Raw genomic sequence first — 23331 nt, 5'->3', positions numbered from 1 at the left:
TCAGGCATGTTTATTCTATTAGAGACTTACACATGAAGTGCACATTTTTCTTCTGCTCCACGCAGATGGTGGTAGAAGGAGCCAAACCTAAGCTGACTGCCCTCTAAGGTAGGCATTCCTTGCTGATAAAGCATGATTGAGGGATAGTTGGATTAGGTAATATGCCATCTCAGCTACGCCAAGGTGTTTTGAAAGAAGTATACCACAGAATAAGGCTTCAGTGCCAGACACACTGTATTGAGCCATAACTAGAACATGGCAAATCAGTCCCAGGGATGGAACCACTTGTGGCCTGTCCAGGAACACCCATAGTGTTTTTCCATAGCATCAGACAGCTCATAAATTTCAATAATGGTGGAGTTACACACACCCATGAGGGACTTCCTCTCAAGGTTTAGGTTTGGGTCATATGATTCAGTTACATATTCAATAAATCTATGACCTGTATAACCACCAGATAACTTCCTGGTCTTTGTTTCTTTATTTGTGGCCTGGCATTAAGTAATCCATGCTTATCTTTTCTTCTTGCCTCTAGCTCTTGTGCTCTGAAGTAGCCAGGCACAGCATGATAAGCTAAGAGCCATGTCAATTTAAATTGAATTTCTTTTCTGTTATCTCTGAGTGTCAAAACCTTAAGTAGACCTATATATAAATTTATACATGAGTATGTTCTCCTCCAGATGCAGGTAATTTCCATTACTCTTAAAGGTTTGATTAATTTTCATATTAATGAGATACAATGTAGGGAAAATTGACCCTATAGTGCAGGAATTATTTTTAAACCCCTGGCTTACTTTAGCAATAATGCATTACAATACATGCCTCATATTTAAAATATTACATAACCGTGTGTGTATTAAGAATCACAAGCTTTGAAAATATCATGCTTTGAAGAATTACAGCAAAATCTGCATGAAGTTTCTCCCAGTCTTCTGTTTCCCCCCACCCCCCAAGATCTGCAAATTTTTTAATTTTGTTTTTTAACTTGGCAATATTTTATCTTACTGTTTTGCCACCTTCTTTCCTCATGATAGGTCAACATGCCAGTCCCCTTATATCCTTCTCACTGGGGAAATGGGATGTCATTGCCTTCACATATTCTGCACAGATGTTCTGCTAGGAAGAATGTGCTGATTTGCTATTTTCCCATGCTCTTGCCAAGGGAGAAAGAGACTGGCCTGCTGTCCCTCAAAGGCTGGCCCAAAGATGACTTCTGGTGGAAAAGCCACACTCCTGGCTTCATTCCCAGTAAAGGTAAGTGGTTTGCCACTTCCCTAACATCCTTCCCGACAGGGATGTAAAACAGTCTTCCACTCAGATCCTAACATCCCTCCCCTAAAATAATTCTTGGAAACAAAATAGAGGAAATCTGGAAAGAGTCTGTTGGAGAGAGAGGGTTTGATCCTGGAGCTTTCACAGAAGTCTGTTCTTATTAGAGTGGGAAGCCATGGAATCTTACTTCTCCGTCCTACAGTCTGATATTCCATGTGGAAGGATAACTACAGTGCCCTTCCCCTGAAATAAAGATAAGCTGGGATGGAGAGTCGAATTGGTTGTGGCCATGTAGTTTGCTGAAATAGAGTGATTTCTTGGTAGAATTAGTCTAGGGAAATAGCTCAGGGCCAGGTAGCTTGCTAGGGGGAAGACACAAATGAAGTGCTCACATCTGAGGAATATGCTGGAAATGGGACACTAGTAGTCAGATATATGCTGTGTGGTAATTGGGAACTGAGAGTACCAAGGAGATAGAGATGTTATTACTGCAGGAGACTTGAGGCAAGATGAAGTGGATATTATGCGGAGAGAGCTATCAAAATCTGTAAATCAAAGCAGAAAAATTTGCTCATACAATAGTTCCTTCAAATTTTTTTCTCCCTAAAGTCAATCTTTTAAAAAAAATTAATGCAGTCCAGAACAAGTTTTATTGTTTTTCAGTCATGAACAGTTGTGGATGAATTCCTAAAAATGTTGAGACTGCCAAGATAAAAAATCTTATTAATATAAAAATTCCTTGTGTGTCCTAATATTTTAGATTATTAAAATTGAAACAGTTTATAAAAAATAATTTATTTTTCACAAATTAGAGTGTTTACTGTTTTCATAATGCTCAACTTAGAGAGAGTGAAACTAGACTGATTACTTTATATATAATATTCCTCCTTGGTTTTCATGCATAGCAACATGTTTCAGATACTATAGGGAAAAGTTTGAGAGGGGAAAAAACCTAAAAGTCTTAGCCCAGATCCTCAATTATAATTGAGGATAACGCAGTGCAGGCCAGGGAGGAAGCACAAGGATGATAAAAAGCTCACCTTCAGTCTATTCTGTGCCAATCCAGCATCAGAACACATTAAATTACATTAACTGCCGAGGGACTGATAATGGCTGCTAAAGATCAGCAAGGTTAAGGGGAAGACATGGCCATGACCTCTTTCCTCTATGTCAGCTACAGGGAGAAGACATGGCACAGGAGACACCTTTCACCAAGCCTACACTATCATCCCCAATACTGTCTTCATTGTCCCACGGACTAGAATCCACAGGTATAAAAACTAGGATACTGCACTGGAGAACCGGGGTCCTTGTTTTCATTGAAACAGGAGGGAATGAAAAAGGATGACATTAAAATTTTCTATTAATATTTAAAAAGTTTTCTAAAATCTTTTTCAAATACAGAAACAAAAATTTTGCCCTGTTGGTTAAAAATTCCAATGTAATTTATACGACAGTATCATAAATGGATAACAACCCACAGTAACCCTGATTCCCACACCGAGCTTGATTGCACAACGTGATTACATATGGTCTGCACAGAATGTGTGAAGATTGTAGTATTACATGTTAAAAGAGTGCACAAGCCCAAGATGGCACATCCAGTCCCCAGCAGAAGCAAATATTGCTATCCTGGCTGGCAGGTTTTCTAAGGTACAGAATATGAACTAGGCTTTTTCTGCTAATTTTCAATGCACTAGCCAGGGCAGAATTTGACCCTTCTTTAACAGAATTATAAAGAAGGAAATAATCTGGCATATAAATGAGCATCAAAAAACTAATAACTTGGAATTTCTAAGAACTCTTTGTTTATCTATTTTCTACATGACAATCTCAAAGTCCCTAGACTAGCCACTATCGCTCACAATAGCTACAAATCTATCATCTTTACTCCTTGAGCAGTCCTGTTGAAATCCAGAGATTCTGAGAGAATAAAGCTGTCAGAACTTGACCCAATCTAAAATGCATTATTGCATTGCTACACAAATAACTAGATAATGGAGCTTCTATCTACCTCCTTATCTGGCCCCTATCGTAGATTCTGAGCACCTATTATGAATAGAGCTAAGAAAATATGAATTACAGAAAGTAGGGACATGTCCAAAAAAAGGGGTTTCTCACAAGTTTTCCCACATATTTCTAGGAAATTACTACAAGTACCTATTTATTCATCCAGGTTCTTACAGTGTATCAGTACTGTAGTGTTTGAGTGTTTCCAAGGCATCTGAAGATAATTTTTTAATGATTATGAGTCACACACACACACACACACACACACACACACACACACACACCATAAAATACAGTGATATATAAATAAGTAACATTTCATTAGAAGGCGTAAATACACCTCTAGTTTGCAGACAAAAAGTGTTGTAATTTAAATATTATTCTCTTTCATATGGAAGAAGGAACATGGGAGCTCAGTAAAAGACAGTACTTGAAGGGATATAAATATAACTTCAATAATTTTGTATATTAACATTTTTCAGATTACAAGTACTTGTTTAACAACAAATGCAAGTTAAAAGTGAAATAAGACAAAACACATTTTATGTTGCCTTTGATCTTTTAACTTGTAGCCTTATCTCCCAGGTCAAAGGACACATTATTCAATTTCACCACATTTTATGTAAAACCACTGTAGCGTTGAAGATGACTTTCAGTACAAATGTCATGGTACTTAAAGCTAAACTGGACTCTAGTTTTTGAGCTTCTTAATTAAAATCACAGTTTATAATGGTCTGACAATATTATCTTTATTCTTTCCAGTTGAGCAGCAACAGAATTTTCACAGCTTCTATTCAATCAAGCTTAGGAATGTTTCTGCAGCTCGCTCTTTCACTTCCCGAAACACACAATAGGATTCAGAGTGACTAAACTGTCACTCTATATTCAGTGTCTGAGGGAGTAAGTTGTCTCTCTTATTTTTGTCTCCTTGGATCAAATATAAACTCTACTGGGGAATTAATATTAAAAATAACTCTACCCCCCCATGTCATCCTTTTTGCTAATGTATTAACTTTTAGACATATCATTGTCCCTGACTATCTCATCCTAATGCAGCCAACTCCAGGCCATGCCTTCTACTTTTAAGGATAATGTAATATTGTTGTTCTTTTTATGTTCTGTAAAAAGAATCTTTACTGGCTCTAATCAGCAAAAGTTAAACTACGTATGCACTACAAACTAAGGAATATTTCAGTTTTAGAAAAAAAAATTCCAAATATTAAATTAAAGGTTTTTATAAACAATTCTGCAATTGTCAGAATATAGTAAAAAGAAGAGAAAAACTGAAGTATTTTACATATAACAAGATTATGTGACCTCTTTCTTTTAGCTAGGTCTAAACAAATAGTTACTTTTCATAGCTTATTTCTAAAATTCGGTCAGTATTTTCATTACAACCCTCCCAGTCTGTCATCATTTTGTCATTGTAAAAATTCTTGGCCTCTTTCTTCTATAGTCATCTACAGTTTTTGTAGTTTCTTACCATTTCATTCAATTTCTTCTGTAAAGTGTATTTTGAAATCTGTAAAAACACAAAAAAGCTACACAGTTAATGTTACAATATCATTTTTCTTTACCAATCTTTACTGAAGAAGGCATACATATTAAATATTTCATTTATATTTTCAATGTGTATTGAAGATGTTGTTCATCCCAATGAAGTAATACCCTTTTTTGGTTCATTTACTGTAATGGTTCTTTTATTGTAAGACTAAATTATAATATTGCACTTATTTAAATATCTAAAGAATGCAAAAGAAATCAGTGAAATTCTAATGCAAACAAATTAATGTAAAAGAGCATACATTTGTATTATGACATAAACATTATTAAAATAATATGTAACATAATATAAATCAACACAATATTTTATTAGTACATTTTAAAACATATTTACAAGAATTAAAGACCAGGTTTGATGACCAAATGTGAAAATGTCAACTACTGGTGCCTGTGAAACTTTTTCATGGTTTGCAATTACTTAAATATACTTGTTTTACAGCATATTTTATTATAAATAAGTTAGATCTCAGTCTAATTTTCAACTAAGGCAATGATGAAATTCCTATTGACTTCAAAAGGAGTAGGAGAAAATCTTTATGTATTAAATTAAAATGAGGGGATCCAAGTTTAAGTTCTATACACCAAACTTTATTCATAAGTTAACAGATGGTAGGAGTGCTAAAAAGTGATATACATTTCTCCCTCACCATCAGCATAGACTTTGGAGGGAGCTATAACCAACCTTCACTAGAGGGAAGATCACCTTCATGTAGGGCCTTTGCAAGAAACAAGGGAGAAAGAAGAAGTAGAAATTGGAGTAATATCTGAGTCTTAGAGGAACTTAGAACCTGTCCTCTACTCAGAACAAATAGATAAATAGCTATTATAAATGCCTGAAAAATAAAGACATTTTAGTATAACTCTTGTGTTTCTTATTAATGAAAAATTCCCATTTGAAGTCATTAATATAATACTTTCCACTCCAGTAATATCCACTGCAGAGTACCAGTGTCAACGAGAATCTTGAGTCAAGTAATCCCTGAGTAAGAATAGAAACATTTGATCCCTTATCTTTTATCTCATAGAATATACAAATATTAGTGATATTTTAATACCTTTAACTGTAGCATTATTATACTGCCAGCACATATTAGTATCATTTGCAGAAGTGATCAAATGTTTAGATGTATAGCCACTGTCCTGGACCTTTGAATATATGAATGTACAATCCTAAAAATTAAATACTATTTTTGGATATACAAAAACTTTGCAATAGTGTGAGATTTACCAACTACCTGTGGACTTTAGACCTTGAAGATCTTAGATCTCAAAGATTACCATCCATAAAAAAATAACTAGAACTTTAGTTGCAATTCTTGAATCTTGTACACTTTAATCCATCAACACTGGTAAGCATACACAGAGGCATTCACTAGTGTTTCAGTTGTTAAGAGATTGACATTGTTTCAATTTTTAATTCATATTATGAGAGATTTATCACTTGAATATAAAGACTTGCTTTGCACTAAAATTTTGTATTCAAGTTTCAGTTCAGCTAGTAGTGTCCTAGCTAAAGTACTAATAAGACACCTATCCCCTTGATATTAATGAACCCAGACCAGCATGTGAACGATCAGTGTTAAAATTTACAATATCTCCATCTGGTAATGTTGTAATGGAAATGAGTTCACCCCATTGGGAAAGAAGTACCTAATTTCATTCAACAACAATACTCATAGCCAATTAAGATTGCCATCATGGGCACAGTTATGGTGGCTGGCCACAACATAGAGTCTCAAGTGAAGATTGCAAATAAGAGGTGACCCTCAAGTACAATCAGGGATACAAAAAAGATGACTAAAGAAAAAATATAATAACTAAGAGTCTTGTTTATGTAGATCCTGTGCAAAAATGTGTTTTATCGAGAAGGAAGCCTAGAGAACAATGAATCAATTTAAGGTGGAATTCTGACAATTTAAGAAAGTGATTTGAAAACTAAGAGTGCAATCTTGAGCAGAAATTTTACTTTAAAGAAAAGAATGCAGACCTATAGTATTTAAGAATTCATACTGAGGATCCCACAGCTGAGTTTGGAAACTCCTCCATTCTTTCCCTTTTTCCCCCTGCTTTGTCTCTTTGCCCTATATTTCCCCGATCCTCTGCTTTATCCACCCTATTCCTTCCCCCCCACACACACACACTCCCCAGCTCTCTCCTTCATTCTCCATCATCCTCCCACACTGCACTCTATCTTCCTGTCTTTCTCCTCTCTTTCTTTAATTCCTGAATCTGCTTATGGGCAGCTGAGGCTGCTCTAACTCATGCCAGGGGCTGAAATGGGTACAACTCAGGGCAACAAAAAGGTGGCTTACAGACACTGGTGTGACCTCTTGCTCCCTTAAGCCCTGCACACTATAGAACTTGCCAAATGCAGAGATTTAACCTTACATGCACTGTTATATGTAGGTATAATAGACTGGGTTAAGGAGGTTAAACCGCAACTATGAATATACTTGCATTGATAAATTTAAATCAAATTCTTAACATCCTGTGAAATATTTTTTATTTCAGTTTATCTTACTTAAGGAAAGCCAGGAGAACCATTATTACACTAGCTATCCATGTATCATGGTCAATAGACCATGAGCTACACTATACACCACCTGTTCTATGTCATGGTTTGAACAAGAAAAACAAAATCCTCACAAGCTTTACACAGAAGGTTAGCCATGTGGAGGAATTTCTTTTACTTTTAAAATATTTTCAGCATTAACCAGATGATTAAATATGTAGAGTATGACACCCAAAGATACCACTCTATGCAGTAAAGTTAAGAAGAACAGAATATGCAATACAATATCAATAACCTTAGATCCAATTACTCATTGCTAGAAATTCTAATATAAACAATTTAAAGTTCTTGAAAAACAGTAAGAAGTTAAGGTTTCAAATATGACCTTTTTGATAATACAAGAAATGCTACTTAAACATTAGGATGAACCATGAAAATACATACAATAATAAATTACTGTTTTCCCAATTATGGCAATTAAAAAAAATCTCTCTACATCATTTAGATCAGTGGTTCTCAAATTATTTGATCAGGCAGCCCTTCTTTGTGTCTGTAGTCACTTATGCTCTCCCCCAAAGTACATATATCACCATCCAGCTCTGAAGGCAAAGCAGAAAGCAGCGGCTGCTGGCTGGCTGGGCATCCAGCTCTGAAGGCAGTACCATGCCAGCAACAGCACAGAAGTAAGGGTGGCAATGTGAAAAGTGATAAATATCACTTTTCACAGCAGACTTAGTGCCCCATTGCCACTCTTATTTCTGTGCTGCTGCTGACATCCCAGGGCTGACAGCCAGACCCCCACCACCTCCAGGTGAGGGATCGTGGGGGGAAGGAAAGCCTGAGCTGGGCTGCCTCCTGGTGAGGGAATGGAGCTACCTCAGGCTGACAGCCAGAGCTCTTAAAAAAAACAAAAACAAAAACAAAACAGCAAAGCACAAAGCTGGCTCCTCCCTTGACACATTCCCACGCCTCCCTTGAGAGGGCTGGCCCCATAGTTTGAAAATTGCTGATTTAGAGTAATTCTTCCTTCATCACATGCTTAAATGTGCTGCTGAATCAGAGCCAGATAGAGGGGGAGCAAGAACAATTATCAACTCAAACTAGAATTTTAGAATTTTCCTCCCTCCTTTAAGAGTTTATTGACAAGAATTCAATTATCTTTTTTCCCTCCAAAAGGATAGTATGCAATGAGACAGAATAAAGAAAGTATTTGGAATCTGATTTGGAGTTTCATTCAGATCCAGAGATTTGACCACATTTTAGCTAATTGATTTTAGTTCAACAGAAATAATATAAACAATTTTTGAGGATAAATCACAACATCAGCTGAAACAATCTAGGCATCCAATAACACTATAAATACTTGCAAATGTGAGACTCTTAAGAAAAGGAAAACCTAAAACTAAGGCTTTGTCTACACTAACACTTTTGTTGGTAAAACTTGCCAGTCAGCAGTGTGAAAAAACAACTCCTTGACCAACATAAGTTTCATCAACCATAGCCCCAGCGTGGACAGTGTTATGTCAGTGGGAGACACTTGTTGGGGGTGGTTTAATTATGCTGAAGGGAAAGCGCCCATTGACCTAGGACGGATACATGGGACATCTTTCAATGGTGCAGCTGTGCTGCTGTAAGGTCTATAGACATAGCCAAAGCCATAGTAACTAGCCAAGAAATCTGTGTGCCCAACCTTCAGTGTCATAATTCCATATACAAAAATAGCATGAGATGTTGTACTTACGATAAAGTTGGGCCATAATACCAAGAATCTGGGTGTCTATCCTTAAATAATACCATTTACCATGCCAGCACTAGCCTGAATGTGTTAAACCACTTACATGATAGGATGTTACTTGTGCATATATGGCAGCAGGGATCTACACAAAATTACTGTCCAGAGGGATGTCAACAGTGTTCAAAGCTATGATGACGGCATATGAGTGCCAGCGTCACCATCTCAAGATTAATTTGCCAATATTAGTTCATGCCAACACTAGGGCAATGACTGCCCTTCCTAGTACCTTCTGATTTATAAGACAGGTGAGGAAATGAAGCTTATGTCATCTCTTCAATTTTTAAAAAATATATCCAATGTTCAATTTATTATGCTGACTCAGTAGTAATGGAAAGAGATTTTCAAAAGGTGAAAAACGAGAAGCAGCACTACCATCAATCTTTCAAAAATGTTATAATAAATTAATAGATTCATTCATAGGTTTCAAGGCCAGAAGGGACTATTGTGATAATCTAGTCTGAATTTTGGTACAACACAAGCCACAGGAATTTCCCAAAATAATTCCGAGAGCAGATCTTTTACAAAAACATCCAATTGATTTAAAATTGGTCAGTGATGGAAAATCCACCATGGCTCTCGGTAAGTTGTTCCAATAGTTAATTATTCTTAGTGTTTAAAATGTATGCCTTATTTCCAGCCTGAATTTGTCTAGCTTCAGTTTCCAACCATTGCATCATGTTATACTTTTCTTTGCTAGATTGAGGAGTCCATTATTAAATATTTGCTCCTCATGTAGGTACTTATAAACTGTCATCAAGTCACCCCTTAACCTTCTCTTTGTTAACATAAATAGATTGAGTTCCCTGAGTCTATCACTGTTAGGCACATTTTCTAATCTTTTGGTTATTCTCATGATTCTTCTCTGAACCCTCTCCAATTAATAAAAATGTTAAATAGGCTAGGGCCAAGGATTGATCCCTGCAAGACCCTACTAGAAAGATACCCTTTTGATGATGATTCACCATTTACAATTACATTTTGAGAACTATCAGTTAGCCAGCTTTTAATCCATTTATTGTATGCCATGTTAATTTTATATCATTCTAAATTTTTAATCAAAATGTCATGCAGTACCAAGTGAAATGCCTTACAGAAGTCTAAGTAGAATACTCAAGGAGTTAATAGAGGAGGTATCTGAGCCTCTAGCTATTATCTTTGGGAAATCATGGGAGACGAGGGAGATTCCAGAAGACTTGGAAAAGGGCAAATATAGTGCCCACCTATAAAAAGGGAAATAAAAACAACCCAGGAAACTACAGACCAGTTAGTTTAATTTCTGTGCCAGGGAAGATAATGGAGCAAGTAATTAAAGAAATCATCTGCAAACACTTGGAAGGTGGTAAGGTGATAGGGAATAGCCAGCGTGGATTTGTAAAGAACAAATCATGTCAAACTAATCTGATAGCATTCTTTGATAGGATAATGAGCCTTATGGATAAGGGAGAAGCGGTGGATGTGATATACCTAGACTTTAGTAAGGCATTTGATACGGTCTCGCATGATATTCTTATAGATAAACTAGGAAAGTACAATTTAGATGGGGCTACTATAAGGTGGGTGCATAACTGGCTGGATAACCGTACTCAGAGAGTAGTTATTAATGGCTTCCAATCCTGCTGGAAAGGTATAACAAGTGGGGTTCCGCAGGGGTCTGTTTTGGGACCGGTTCTGTTCAATATCTTCATCAACGATTTAGATGTTGGCATAGAAAGTACGCTTATTAAGTTTGCAGTTGATACCAAACTGGGAGGGATTGCAACTGCTTTGGAGGACAGGGTCAAAATTCAAAATGATCTGGACAAATTGGAGAAATGGTCTGAGGTAAACAGGATGAAGTTCAATAAAGATAAATGCAAAGTGCTCCACTTAGGAAGGAACAGTCAGTTTCACACATACAGAATGGGAAGAGACTGTCTAGGAAGGAGTATGGCAGAAAGAGATCTAGGGGTCATAGTGGACCACAAGCTTAATATGAGTTAACAGTGTGATACCGTTGCAAAAAAAGCAAACGTGATTCTGGGATGCATTAACAGGTGTGTTGTAAACAAGAAACGAGAAGTCATTCGTCCGCTTTACTCTGCGCTGGTTAGGCCTCAACTGGAGTATTGTGTCCAGTTCTGGGCACCGCATTTCAAGAAAGATGTGGAGAAATTGGAGAGGGTCCAGAGAAGAGCAACAAGAATGATTAAAGGTCTTGAGAACATGACCTATGAAGGAAGGCTGAAACAATTGGGTTTGTTTAGTTTGGAAAAGAGAAGACTGAGAGGGGACATGATAGCAGTTTTCAGGTATCTAAAAGGGTGTCATCAGGAGGAGGGAGAAAACTTGTTCACCTTAGCCTCCAATGATAGAACAAGAAGCAATGGGCTTAAACTGCAGCAAGGGAGATTTAGGTTGGACATTAGGAAAAAGTTCCTAACTGTCAGGGTAGTTAAACACTGGAATAGATTGCCTAGGGAAGTTGTGGAATCTCCATCTCTGGAGATATTTAAGAGTAGGTTAGATAAATGTCTATTAGGGATGGTCCTGCCATGAGGGCAGGGGACTGGACTCGATGACCTCTCGAGGTCCCTTCCAGTCCTAGAGTCTATGAGTCTATAAGTATCAATACTATTACTTTTATCAACCAAATTCGTAATCTCATCAAAAAAAATGATTGACATTAATTATATTACCCTCCTTTAATTCTTTATTGAGTCCCATAAAAAGTGAGAGCAAGAGCCTGATGCTGGCAGTACTGGAGTTCAAGTCATATTGCAGCTGACTTGTAACATTCACTTTCAGAAATGTCAAAATCCCAGGCTTCACAGAAGGTATTCTAGCACAATTACAAGACAAATGCCACCAATCTTACTGAAAATTCTCCTTCCAGTTAATCAACAATTGCAGAGTGAGCATCTGAAGCATAGCTATCTTCTTGCCCAGAGCAGAATAAATAACTAGTCTACTCAGCCAAAAGAAGGAAAATAATTAGGAGCTGACAAAACTTGAAATTTAGCAACACATTCCACTGTCAGTAATTCTCTCCTTCCTTAAACTAAACATTCTCCACTCCTACTCTCTAAGTCGACAATCTCAGAATGTATCTCATTTTCTTTGCCTTTAAGAACAATGCTATCACTAGCTACCTTCCGATATAAATATTTTTTTAAAAGCCTTGTCTACACTGGAGATTGCCCTCATTCCAGCCACTGTGCCCATTTTACCACGGTAGCTGCACCCATGCAATGCCCCACGTAGACAAAATAAAATGCTATAACTCACAACTTGAAATGTGTAGTTTGATCTGATTTCAAACAGTGGTAACCTCAATCAATGCAAATAGTGACTTTGTCAGGCAGGGGTCAGAGTTTGAGTGAGATGTTTGTTCGTTGTAGACTATGTGGAGAAAATGGTAAACTTGTGGCAAAACCAGGTGAAGTGGCAAAAGTAGCAGTATGACCTTGAGGACCATTGTGGGCACCTGTTTAGGGTTCCCATGCCAAGGCTTCCAGAGAGTGGGGGAAAAACCCTCTTCACTCCTCTGTAGCCAGAAGAAAAGACTTCAAAAGAAAGAGGAAGGCTGTGTCCCAGAGAGAGCAATGGACAGTGTTTTATACTTCATTAGGACTTTATTCCCCTGAAGTCCTCCTAGAAGGGAAGAACTAAAATTAAAAAACCCTGAGAAATAAAGAAAGACTGTGGACTGGTGAGGGAAACTCAGGCAGCAGCTGCATCTGGCTGCTCAGAGGTCAGGTGCACCTGTAAAGTAAAAGTTCCTAGAAGACCCCCTTTAAAAACAAAGAATAAAGAAAAGCTTTCCACTTAACAACAAATAGAGCTATATGAGTACTGCATTTAACAATAAAGTTAATTTACCTGTAAAGTTTTTAATGTTTTCTTCAGCCCATCAATTTCTTTTTCTTTTGTTTCTATAGCAAGCTGATATTTTCCCTTTAAATCAAAAGTCATACTTTAGCATTTGGAAAAACCAAACATATTATGACAAAAACTTGTCAACCACAAGTGTAAAGAATATATAGCACTACTCTACTGTGATAGATTCTTGATCCTGGAGAACAATCTGCATGCAAAACAATCATGTAGCATTTAGCTAAGTCAATATCTGGAGTATTTAGAAATCTGCTAAAAAGAGATTAAAACAGAGCACAGTGGTGATTTTGTTCCCCCACTTACAAGTAGTCTGGGAACTTTGGACTCCAAGTGGATTATTTCCTTTATGGCAGAGAAATGTGAGGCATAAATGCAGGATTAATAAATTATCCCAGTTTTGAACCAAGATATTAAATACCAAAACAGCACAATGTAGAGCCATTTATCTATACTAGTGGTTCCCAGACTTGTTCTGTTGCTTCTGCAGGGAAAGCCCCTGGCAGGCCGGGCTGGTTTGTGTACCTGCCGTGTCCGCAGGTTCGGCCGATCATGGCAAAATTTGACACTTCACCAACAGCCGTCGGGAAAATTGGAAAACACCAACCAAGGTGACACCTAGGAGTGTGTGGAGATGCTGTACAATCTAAAAAGAGCTCTCCTCTCCCTCTAGTGGATACTGTTAACCAATAATTTAGAAGGCACTCACTGCTTTACACTCAACATATTTTTAAACGGATTTACCGGTAGGTAAACTGGTGCAAGTTTATGTACAGACACTCTTGTTTCAGTTAAAGAATTTATTATTATTTTGATTAATCCTATTTTAAAAAAAAAGGATGAAGCTAAACTGAAATAAGAATGTCCACACACAAATTTGTACTGGTTTAACTATCTTGGTTTAAAAACATACTATTAGTTAAACCAGTACAATTTTCTGTGTAGATAAGGTCTGAGGGCCTGTTTACATGAGAAAGTTACTCCGGGTTAACTTAAATTGGTGCAAAAACCAATTTAAACAGTCACTTATTTCAGTTTAAGTGTGTCTTATTTTGGTTTAACATAAGTGGCTAAAGAAATGAATTCAGCTGAATCAACATAAGCCACTCTTAAAACAAAACAAGTGTCTGTAAAAGAGTTTTGCACTGGTTTAACTGAACCAGTTTTTAAACACTCCTTTAGTTAAACAAATGCAAGCTTGTGTGTGTAGACAAGATTTGAGACATAATGCCACCAAGAGCTTCTGCTCAGGTGGCACACCTCTGTACTGTTTCAACATGGGACACAACCAAGGCCCACATATTTTGTCTTGTTTTTTAGTGAAACCAGTTCTTAAAATTCCAACATAACGTGTAACGTGTATACTCCTATTTGTAGGTTATTAAAGATTATACCAAATGCCGAAGTATGTAAGTAACGCTAGAATCTCCTTTTAAACAGAGTTGAATAAAGCAACTACAGATTCAGCTACATGTAGCAGGAAACTTATTGTGACCACTAAAGCATACTAAAATTAGAAGACAAAGTATGTTGGTGATACTGAAGAGAGAAGGGTAATTAACTGTAATAGCCTTTCTTCAATAATGAGTAAAATCAAACAGACTCCTTTGCAGGTTATATCTATTTGTTGCTTGGTCAAATATCAGGGAATACAGCTGGAAAAAAAAAATCAGATAAACACTTATCTATTATTCATCAGCTTGGAGTCTCCACCCATAGACTAAAAACTACAAATGCCTGTTCAAATACAAATACAAAACCCACACCTTTGTAACCTCTGAATCTTATATAAAAGAAAAACATATAGTGAAATCTATGATAAATATTTAATTTTTTATAAATATAAAAGTACACAAATATACTAAAGTTGTAATTCAAATTTACACCAAAACATGTTAGAGCTGATTTATTTTCTTTAAGTTTTAATGTATTATTAATGGTACAAGAGGAAAGGTTAAGAATATTAATACTGACTTTAAGTTTCCTATCTTTGGTCAAACCTTAACATTATTTAATAGTTTTAAATGTAATTTCCTTGTTTTAATTTCTTTTCTTAAAAAATGTGGCTATTATAAAGTACTCAAGAATGAGACTCCACATGTAAGAATACTGTAGTAGTACAAGACACATTATTGGGTATACACATTAGAAAATTAATACTGCTTTCCCGCAAATCTTGCAATTTATAGATTAAATATAGGGTTTGCAATTCAAGTAGTACAAAGCCTTAAAAGTATTAGATGCCACAATTGAGATTCTAATATTAATACTGTACTAATTTACACCCAGAAGGATCTAAAACTTAGGGCCTGCTCTTGCTGTTCTGACCTGCACAGTGTGAATTTTGCCTGAGAGACGACGGAGCCACTGACTTCCAATACTGTATAACTTCCATTGTGTGAGCACACAAGAGCTGTAGTACTCAGCTATTTAAATGGAATTGTAAACTATATACTGTATATAGATCATTATTGATCATTAAAATTCAGCCACCTCTGGGGTCAAATTCAACAACCATTTTAAAGAGTGCACATTAACAATTATTTAAGATCAGAGATGAAAAATACTTTATCCAGTTGAAACAAGAGGAATTTTAGGCAAGTACAATTACTTAAATCAAAATTTAGCCAGGTCAACCTTATGAAAACCATCAGCATTTTTCATTCTATGCTTAATTTAATATTGTGCAGTTAAACTACTATACTTATATGCATTAATAATATTTTCTTACTATATTTTAGTACAGCACCTAGCACATTGGGAACTTAATCTCAGATGTGCCCTCTAGACACTACTGTTATAAAAATAATTAATAATTGCTTATTATTACTACATGATCTTTTATAGTTTATACTCAAAACAAATGTAATGTACATTTAAAATTTTTATAACACCTGTCACATATTTCTTCCATTGAATGATAAATTAGAGTAATAATGTAATTGCACACAGTACCTTTTCTTCTTCCATGGTAAACGTCCTTGTTCGTAACTTCATTGCCAATAGTGGATAAAATTAAAAATGGTATGTTAAAACAACATATACTATATTTTTGCCTCTGTAGGATTAATTTTATTCCTGAACTTTGACACTGGAACATAGTAGGATTAATTTTATTATTAGAGAAGTAGGATTAATTTTACTTATATCCTCTGACAACAGAATATAGTTAATAGTTACACAAAACAATGTAAATGCTTTACTTTTATCACAGTTCTACAATAGCACCAAATGTATGAACCTAAACCAACTTTTCCCTGTCAGGTTGGAAAGGAAAAATTTTTTTCACCTGCTAATTTATTTTTTCTGAGTTAGCATGTTGTTTAACCCAATATTAGTGGATCGAATCCTTCAGCACCATGTGCAGGGGCAATCTCAAGCCCCATGACACTTACTCCAGACATTTTTTCAGTCCTTGTAGATGATCCACAATACATAATCAACAAAAAACCATAACTTTGATGAAAAAGCAAATTACAGTTACAAAAAGAAATTGTTATTTACTGTAACTGTGGTTCTTTGAGATGTGATGCAGATATACACACATCTAGTGCACTGGGGCCAGAGAATTTTGCCTAGGAGTATCTGTAGGTGGAGTGGTGCTCATGCCTCGTAGCTGTAGCCCCTCCCTGGCTAGATGAGGTAGTGCCGCCACAACTCCCCTCAATTCATACTAACCATATGTCAAAAGTATAGACTCCAATGCAGAGTGGATGGAGGGTGGGTTGTGGAATACATGTCTGTATCACAGCTCAAAGAGGAGGTTACTTACTGTAACTGGAGGCAGTATGTGTCCCTGTGGAGTGAGCTGTAAGACCCCCAGCAGGGGGAAGTTTGATATCTTATAGCATTAAAGTATTTGAACAATATGCAGCCCAAGATCCACTTATAGATCCTTCATGAGGATATGGCTTGTCCCCTTGATCTCTCCACCATGGCAACAAAGAGAATCTCAGAGACTTTCTAAAGGGCCTAGCTCTTTGGAGGTAGAATGCTAGGGCATGTCTGATGTCAAGGGAGTTGCCGGGCGAGGCATGTGGTTTTGGAAAGAATACAGGTAAGTGGATTGATTGATTGAGATGGAATTCAGACACAACTCTGGAAAGGAATCTGTGGTACAAGCATAGTGAAATCTTCTCCTTATGGAAAACCATGTAGGGAGGGTCTGCCATCATAGTCACTAGCTGACTGGCTCATCTGGACAAAGTGATAGCTAGTAGGAATGCAACTTTCATGAAAGGTGAGTCATGGTTCTGGTTGCCATAGGTTCCAAGGGGTGGTTCTGTGAGAGCTGAGAGGACGAGGTTAAGATCCCATTCAGGCATGGGTTTGATGACAGGTGGGAAGGTTCTGACCAAACCTTTCATAAATATATTGCCATTGGGTGCATGAAGATAGAGCATCCCTCCACTATGGGAAGGAAGGCACCAAATGCCACTAGGTTCACAAAGAGGGAGCTGAGGGCTAAACCCAATGTTTTCAGGGTGAAGAAATAATCTAGGACAACTGGGATGGTCACCATGTCAAGACAATGATGATGACAGTGCGCCCACTTCAAGAAGAGGCGCTACTTTGTCAAATAGCACATTCTGGTGGACTCTTTTCTGCTCTGGTTAAGGATCCATTGGACTGAGACTGAACATGCATGTTCTATGTTAGACACTGTCACAGGGTTCACTCACCACTAGTGGCGCCTCCTGCTGGATGTCTTGGAAATTTATCCCTGCCAGGTGTTGCGCTACCCCTCTTGTGGTGTCTTCACTGGTGCTGTCATGCCCTGGTGCCTCTCACTCCATGGGTTCCAGTCTCCTCTTCGTGGCTTGGCCCTCTGGCCAGGTCACTAAGGTTCTCCCCTTTTGGGGAATTCAAAGTCCTTCCAGACACACTATCTGTCTGGCAACTCCAACACCCTTGCCACTTCTCAGTGGCTGGTAGGGGAATCCAGGCCTGCCCACTGCACTGGGTTCCAGCCAAGGATCCTATAACAAGCAGCCAAGATCTCTACATGGTCCCACCCCTTGGTGCTGTTTCCCTGGCTGCTTTCATACTTATCTGGCCTCCCCTCTCTCTGGGTTTGCCAGCCTCCCAATTCCCTCTACTCAAGAAGTGGCTGCAGCCTACTTCCCTGAAGCCCCCTCATCTGTAGCCAGCTTCCTGGCTTTATAGGCTCTATCTGTTCCTGCAAAGAGGAGCCTGTGTGCAATCAGTTAGTTCCCTGCTGCCTGGCTCCTCCTCCAGGTGCAGCCTGGGGAATTAATTGGCCAGCCAGGCCATCTTAACCCCTTCCAATCCTGTGTGGGGTGGACACCCCATTATAGATGCCCATCCAAACCCCAGGCCGTAAGGTGAAGAGAGCCTGGGTTGAGATGCCTGAGCCTCCCTTGGTCCTGTTTGAGAAGGTCCAGGAATGACTGGAGCCTGACTGGTGGAGAGTTTCATATGGTCTATGAACCAGAACTGCCAGGGCCAGTAGAGTACTATGAGAATGATGATGGTCTGTCTTGGAGAACTTTCCAGGGAGAAAAGTATATTGAAGGGCACCCATTCAGGGGAGCAGGAGAACATTACCCTGGGAGTATCTGCCTAGAGCCCTCAAGCAGTAGATGGGAAGCTTTTGATTAATTTGTGATGCAAAGAGGTCTCATCAGGGAGTACCACACCATCTGAAGAGATCAGTCAGGACTGTGTCATGTAGTTCCCATTTGTGGTCTATGCAGAGAGTCCTTCTCAGTATGTCAGCCAGGGAATTCTAAGAACTTGGGAGGTACACAACCTGTATGGTCACCTGGTTTCTGACACACCAATTCCTCTGCCTCAGAGCAGAGAGGGTAAGATCTCACCCTTCCCTGCCTGTTGACATAGACCACTGTGGTAATGTTGTCAAATGGGATCTGCACGTGGAGGAAGCATATGAGGGGGAGGAAGGCTTTGCAGGCAAGATGGATTGCCCAGAGTCTCACGATGTTTATGTGTAGCCTGGCTTCCTGTGATGTATATGTACCTTGCACCATGTGGTGATCAAGATGAACACCCAATTCTGCAAGGGAAGCACCCATCACGATGATGGCCCTTGGTATAGAAGGGCTGAAAGGGGTCCCGATCATTACCTTGGATGGATCAGACCACCAAATGAGAGAGACCAGAACGTTCAAGGGAACAGTGACCCTGGCATCTATGAGGTCTTTGGTTGGCTTGTAGGCAGAGCAAAGTCAGGCCTTTAGGCACCGCAGGTGAAGTCTCACAAGGGGCGTCATGTAGGTGCTGGTGGCCATGTGTCCCAAAAGAGAGAGGCACTGGTGAGCTCTGGTGCAGGGCTTGTGGTGAATGCAGGCAACCAGGGTGCTCATAATGGAGAACCAGTCCACCAGAAGGAAGGCTCACACAGAAAGCCCCTCTAAAGTTTATTGTCTGTGTAGGTGACAAAACAGACTTATATTCTTTCATGCAGACCACTAAGGAGGTGTCAAAGAGACTAAATCATGAAGACAACTTCTTGCTATGATTGTTCCACTAAGAAGCCAGTCATCCAGGTACAGGAATACCGTACAAGTCCCTGGCATCTCATTTGGGCCGCTACGACTACAAACACCTTAGTAAAGACACTTGGTGCTGTTGTTAGGCTGAAGGGGAGGATGTGAAACCAGTAATGTTGCTACCCCACCTTCAATCTCAGGAACTTCCTGTGAGACAAGTGGATGTCCACATGGAAGTATGCATCTTTCATGGCAAGAGCAATGAACCATGATTCCTCCTAGGGAGGGAATTATCGATATCAGTGTAACCCATCCAGAATGTCAGCTTTCTGATTAATATATTTAGCTGACAAAAATCCAGGATGAGCCTCCACCCTCCACCTTTTTGAGAGATGAGGGAATACGGTGAGTAGAAGAACCCTCTCCCCTGGTATTGAGGCAGGATGACCTCTATCGCACCCTTGAGAAGCAGGGACTCTGAAGACTCAATTGGTGAGAGGAATCCCCAAAAGGGAGTCAGGTGGGAGGGTGATGAGGTGGGAAGGAAAGAACCTCTGTGCAGTATCCGTGATTGATAATATCCAGTACCCAACTGTTTACAGTGATCTTGCCTCAACTGTGGGCAAGGTGGCCACCAAAGATGACGGGGTGAGGTAGGTGGCATCAAAGGTGATTCAAGCTCTCAACCAGAAATGACTCTGATTTCAGCTGGAAGAGGATTGAGGAGGTGGCAGTGGCCAGGGCTCAGAAGTGAGCTGTCTGGGACCTCTGTCATCTGTGGGGAGGTGGTTGTTGATAGTAGGATGGGTAGTCATTAGGTGGCTGTGGTCTGAAGGCCGCCTCTGGTGCTTCTTCCTGGGAGGCAGGGTGTAGATTCCAAGAAACCACAGAGTGGAGCATGAGTGATTCAGGGAATGCTGAGACTCATCGATCTTGTCATTAAAAAGACTGGCTTTGTCGAAAGGGAGGTCCTCAATAGTGTTTTAAACCTCTCTCAGGAAACCCACAGACTGGAGCCAAGAGTCTCTGCACATAACCAGTCTGGTGGCCAAGGAACAGGATTCAGTGTCAGCTGTGCCACCATGGCCTGAAGGGCCACCTTTGCCATCCGTCTCCCCTCATCTACCAAGGCCTGGAACTAGGCCTGGTCAGCCTCAGGGAGCTTGTCCTTAAATTCTGCCAGCTTGCTGTAGATACTGAAATCATACTTAGCAAACAGCACCTGGTAGTTGGCTATGCAAAACTTCAGCCCAGCTGAGGAAAAGATCTTCCTGCCTAGGAGGTCCAACCTTTTCGACCCCTCGTCTGGTGGGCTGGACTTCTGTGGATATTGCTGAGCCCACTCCACATCTATTGTTGAACCCACTCCACAGTGAATTAGAGGCCAGGTGCATAAAAAGGAAATTGGTCCCTTTGCCTGGCGAACAGGAGCTGCTAACAGGGAGTTTTGCAAGGGAGTTCTCCAGGTGAAGGAGGAGCACAGACAGCATCTGTGGGGTAAGTGACTGTCTGCAGTGTTTGGGTTTGTGTGTGTGTTTGGGGGTTACTTGCTGTGTGCTGAGCTTGTGTTTGTCAGTCTGTTTGGTCTGTTTGTTTGAAGGACCGTGTGCTGTAGCTGGCAGTTGGAGGTGGAGCTACTAGGAAGGTTTGAAAGCTAGAAGCCTCTGGTAATTGGCTGAGCCTTAACCAGTGGGCGGGGCTTTCACTCAGGCCAGGGCTTTATAAAGCTGCGCACAAGCGACCAGGGAGCTTAGCGAACAGGAGCTGCTAACAGGGAGTTTTGCAAGGGAGTTCTCCAGGTGAAGGAGGAGCACAGACAGCATCTGTGGGGTAAGTGACTGTCTGCAGTGTTTGGGTTTGTGTGTGTGTTTGGGGGTTACTTGCTGTGTGCTGAGCTTGTGTTTGTCAGTCTGTTTGGTCTGTTTGTTTGAAGGACCGTGTGCTGTAGCTGGCAGTTGGAGGTGGAGCTACTAGGAAGGTTTGAAAGCTAGAAGCCTCTGGTAATTGGCTGAGCCTTAACCAGTGGGCGGGGCATTCACTCAGGCCAGGGCTTTATAAAGCTGCGCACAAGCGACCAGGGAGCTTAGCGAACAGGAGCTGCTAACAGGGAGTTTTGCAAGGGAGTTCTCCAGGTGAAGGAGGAGCACAGACAGCATCTGTGGGGTAAGTGACTGTCTGCAGTGTTTGGGTTTGTGTGTGTGTTTGGGGGTTACTTGCTGTGTGCTGAGCTTGTGTTTGTCAGTCTGTTTGGTCTGTTTGTTTGAAGGACCGTGTGCTGTAGCTGGCAGTTGGAGGTGGAGCTACTAGGAAGGTTTGAAAGCTAGAAGCCTCTGGTAATTGGCTGAGCCTTAACCAGTGGGCGGGGCATTCACTCAGGCCAGGGCTTTATAAAGCTGCGCACAAGCGACCAGGGAGCTTAGCGACCAGGAGCTGCTAACAGGGAGTTTTGCAAGGGAGTTCTCCAGGTGAAGGAGGAGCACAGACAGCATCTGTGGGGTAAGTGACTGTCTGCAGTGTTTGGGTTTGTGTGTGTGTTTGGGGGTTACTTGCTGTGTGCTGAGCTTGTGTTTGTCAGTCTGTTTGGTCTGTTTGTTTGAAGGACCGTGTGCTGTAGCTGGCAGTTGGAGGTGGAGCTACTAGGAAGGTTTGAAAGCTAGAAGCCTCTGGTAATTGGCTGAGCCTTAACCAGTGGGCGGGGCATTCACTCAGGCCAGGGCTTTATAAAGCTGCGCACAAGCGACCAGGGAGCTTAGCGACCAGGAGCTGCTAACAGGGAGTTTTGCAAGGGAGTTCTCCAGGTGAAGGAGGAGCACAGACAGCATCTGTGGGGTAAGTGACTGTCTGCAGTGTTTGGGTTTGTGTGTGTGTTTGGGGGTTACTTGCTGTGTGCTGAGCTTGTGTTTGTCAGTCTGTTTGGTCTGTTTGTTTGAAGGACCGTGTGCTGTAGCTGGCAGTTGGAGGTGGAGCTACTAGGAAGGTTTGAAAGCTAGAAGCCTCTGGTAATTGGCTGAGCCTTAACCAGTGGGCGGGGCATTCACTCAGGCCAGGGCTTTATAAAGCTGCGCACAAGCGACCAGGGAGCTTAGCGAACAGGAGCTGCTAACAGGGAGTTTTGCAAGGGAGTTCTCCAGGTGAAGGAGGAGCACAGACAGCATCTGTGGGGTAAGTGACTGTCTGCAGTGTTTGGGTTTGTGTGTGTGTTTGGGGGTTACTTGCTGTGTGCTGAGCTTGTGTTTGTCAGTCTGTTTGGTCTGTTTGTTTGAAGGACCGTGTGCTGTAGCTGGCAGTTGGAGGTGGAGCTACTAGGAAGGTTTGAAAGCTAGAAGCCTCTGGTAATTGGCTGAGCCTTAACCAGTGGGCGGGGCATTCACTCAGGCCAGGGCTTTATAAAGCTGCGCACAAGCGACCAGGGAGTTTTGCAAGGGAGTTCTCCAGGTGAAGGAGGAGCACAGACAGCATCTGTGGGGTAAGTGACTGTCTGCAGTGTTTGGGTTTGTGTGTGTGTTTGGGGGTTACTTGCTGTGTGCTGAGCTTGTGTTTGTCAGTCTGTTTGGTCTGTTTGTTTGAAGGACCGTGTGCTGTAGCTGGCAGTTGGAGGTGGAGCTACTAGGAAGGTTTGAAAGCTAGAAGCCTCTGGTAATTGGCTGAGCCTTAACCAGTGGGCGGGGCATTCACTCAGGCCAGGGCTTTATAAAGCTGCGCACAAGCGACCAGGGAGCTTAGCGAACAGGAGCTGCTAACAGGGAGTTTTGCAAGGGAGTTCTCCAGGTGAAGGAGGAGCACAGACAGCATCTGTGGGGTAAGTGACTGTCTGCAGTGTTTGGGTTTGTGTGTGT

The 23331-nt window shown here is 40.3% G+C and overlaps 1 protein-coding gene across 1 annotated transcript in view; it reads right to left on the bottom strand.

The window, feature by feature from the left end:
• The window catches only part of CCDC73 (coiled-coil domain containing 73), a 153524-nt gene that overhangs the window by 56462 nt on the left and 73731 nt on the right, over positions 1–23331 (bottom strand). The window contains exons 5-7 of the mRNA XM_050955037.1: positions 15978–16013; positions 13011–13085; positions 4766–4804 (exon numbers count right to left, since the gene is read on the bottom strand). Of these exons, the coding sequence (XP_050810994.1) occupies positions 4766–4804; positions 13011–13085; positions 15978–16013 (150 nt within the window). The remainder of the gene's footprint in view (positions 1–4765; positions 4805–13010; positions 13086–15977; positions 16014–23331) is intronic.

This window comes from Gopherus flavomarginatus, chromosome 5, assembly GCF_025201925.1.
Source record: "Gopherus flavomarginatus isolate rGopFla2 chromosome 5, rGopFla2.mat.asm, whole genome shotgun sequence".
Lineage (NCBI taxonomy): Eukaryota > Metazoa > Chordata > Testudines > Testudinidae > Gopherus > Gopherus flavomarginatus.
This window is presented reverse-complemented; position numbering and strand designations above follow the sequence as displayed.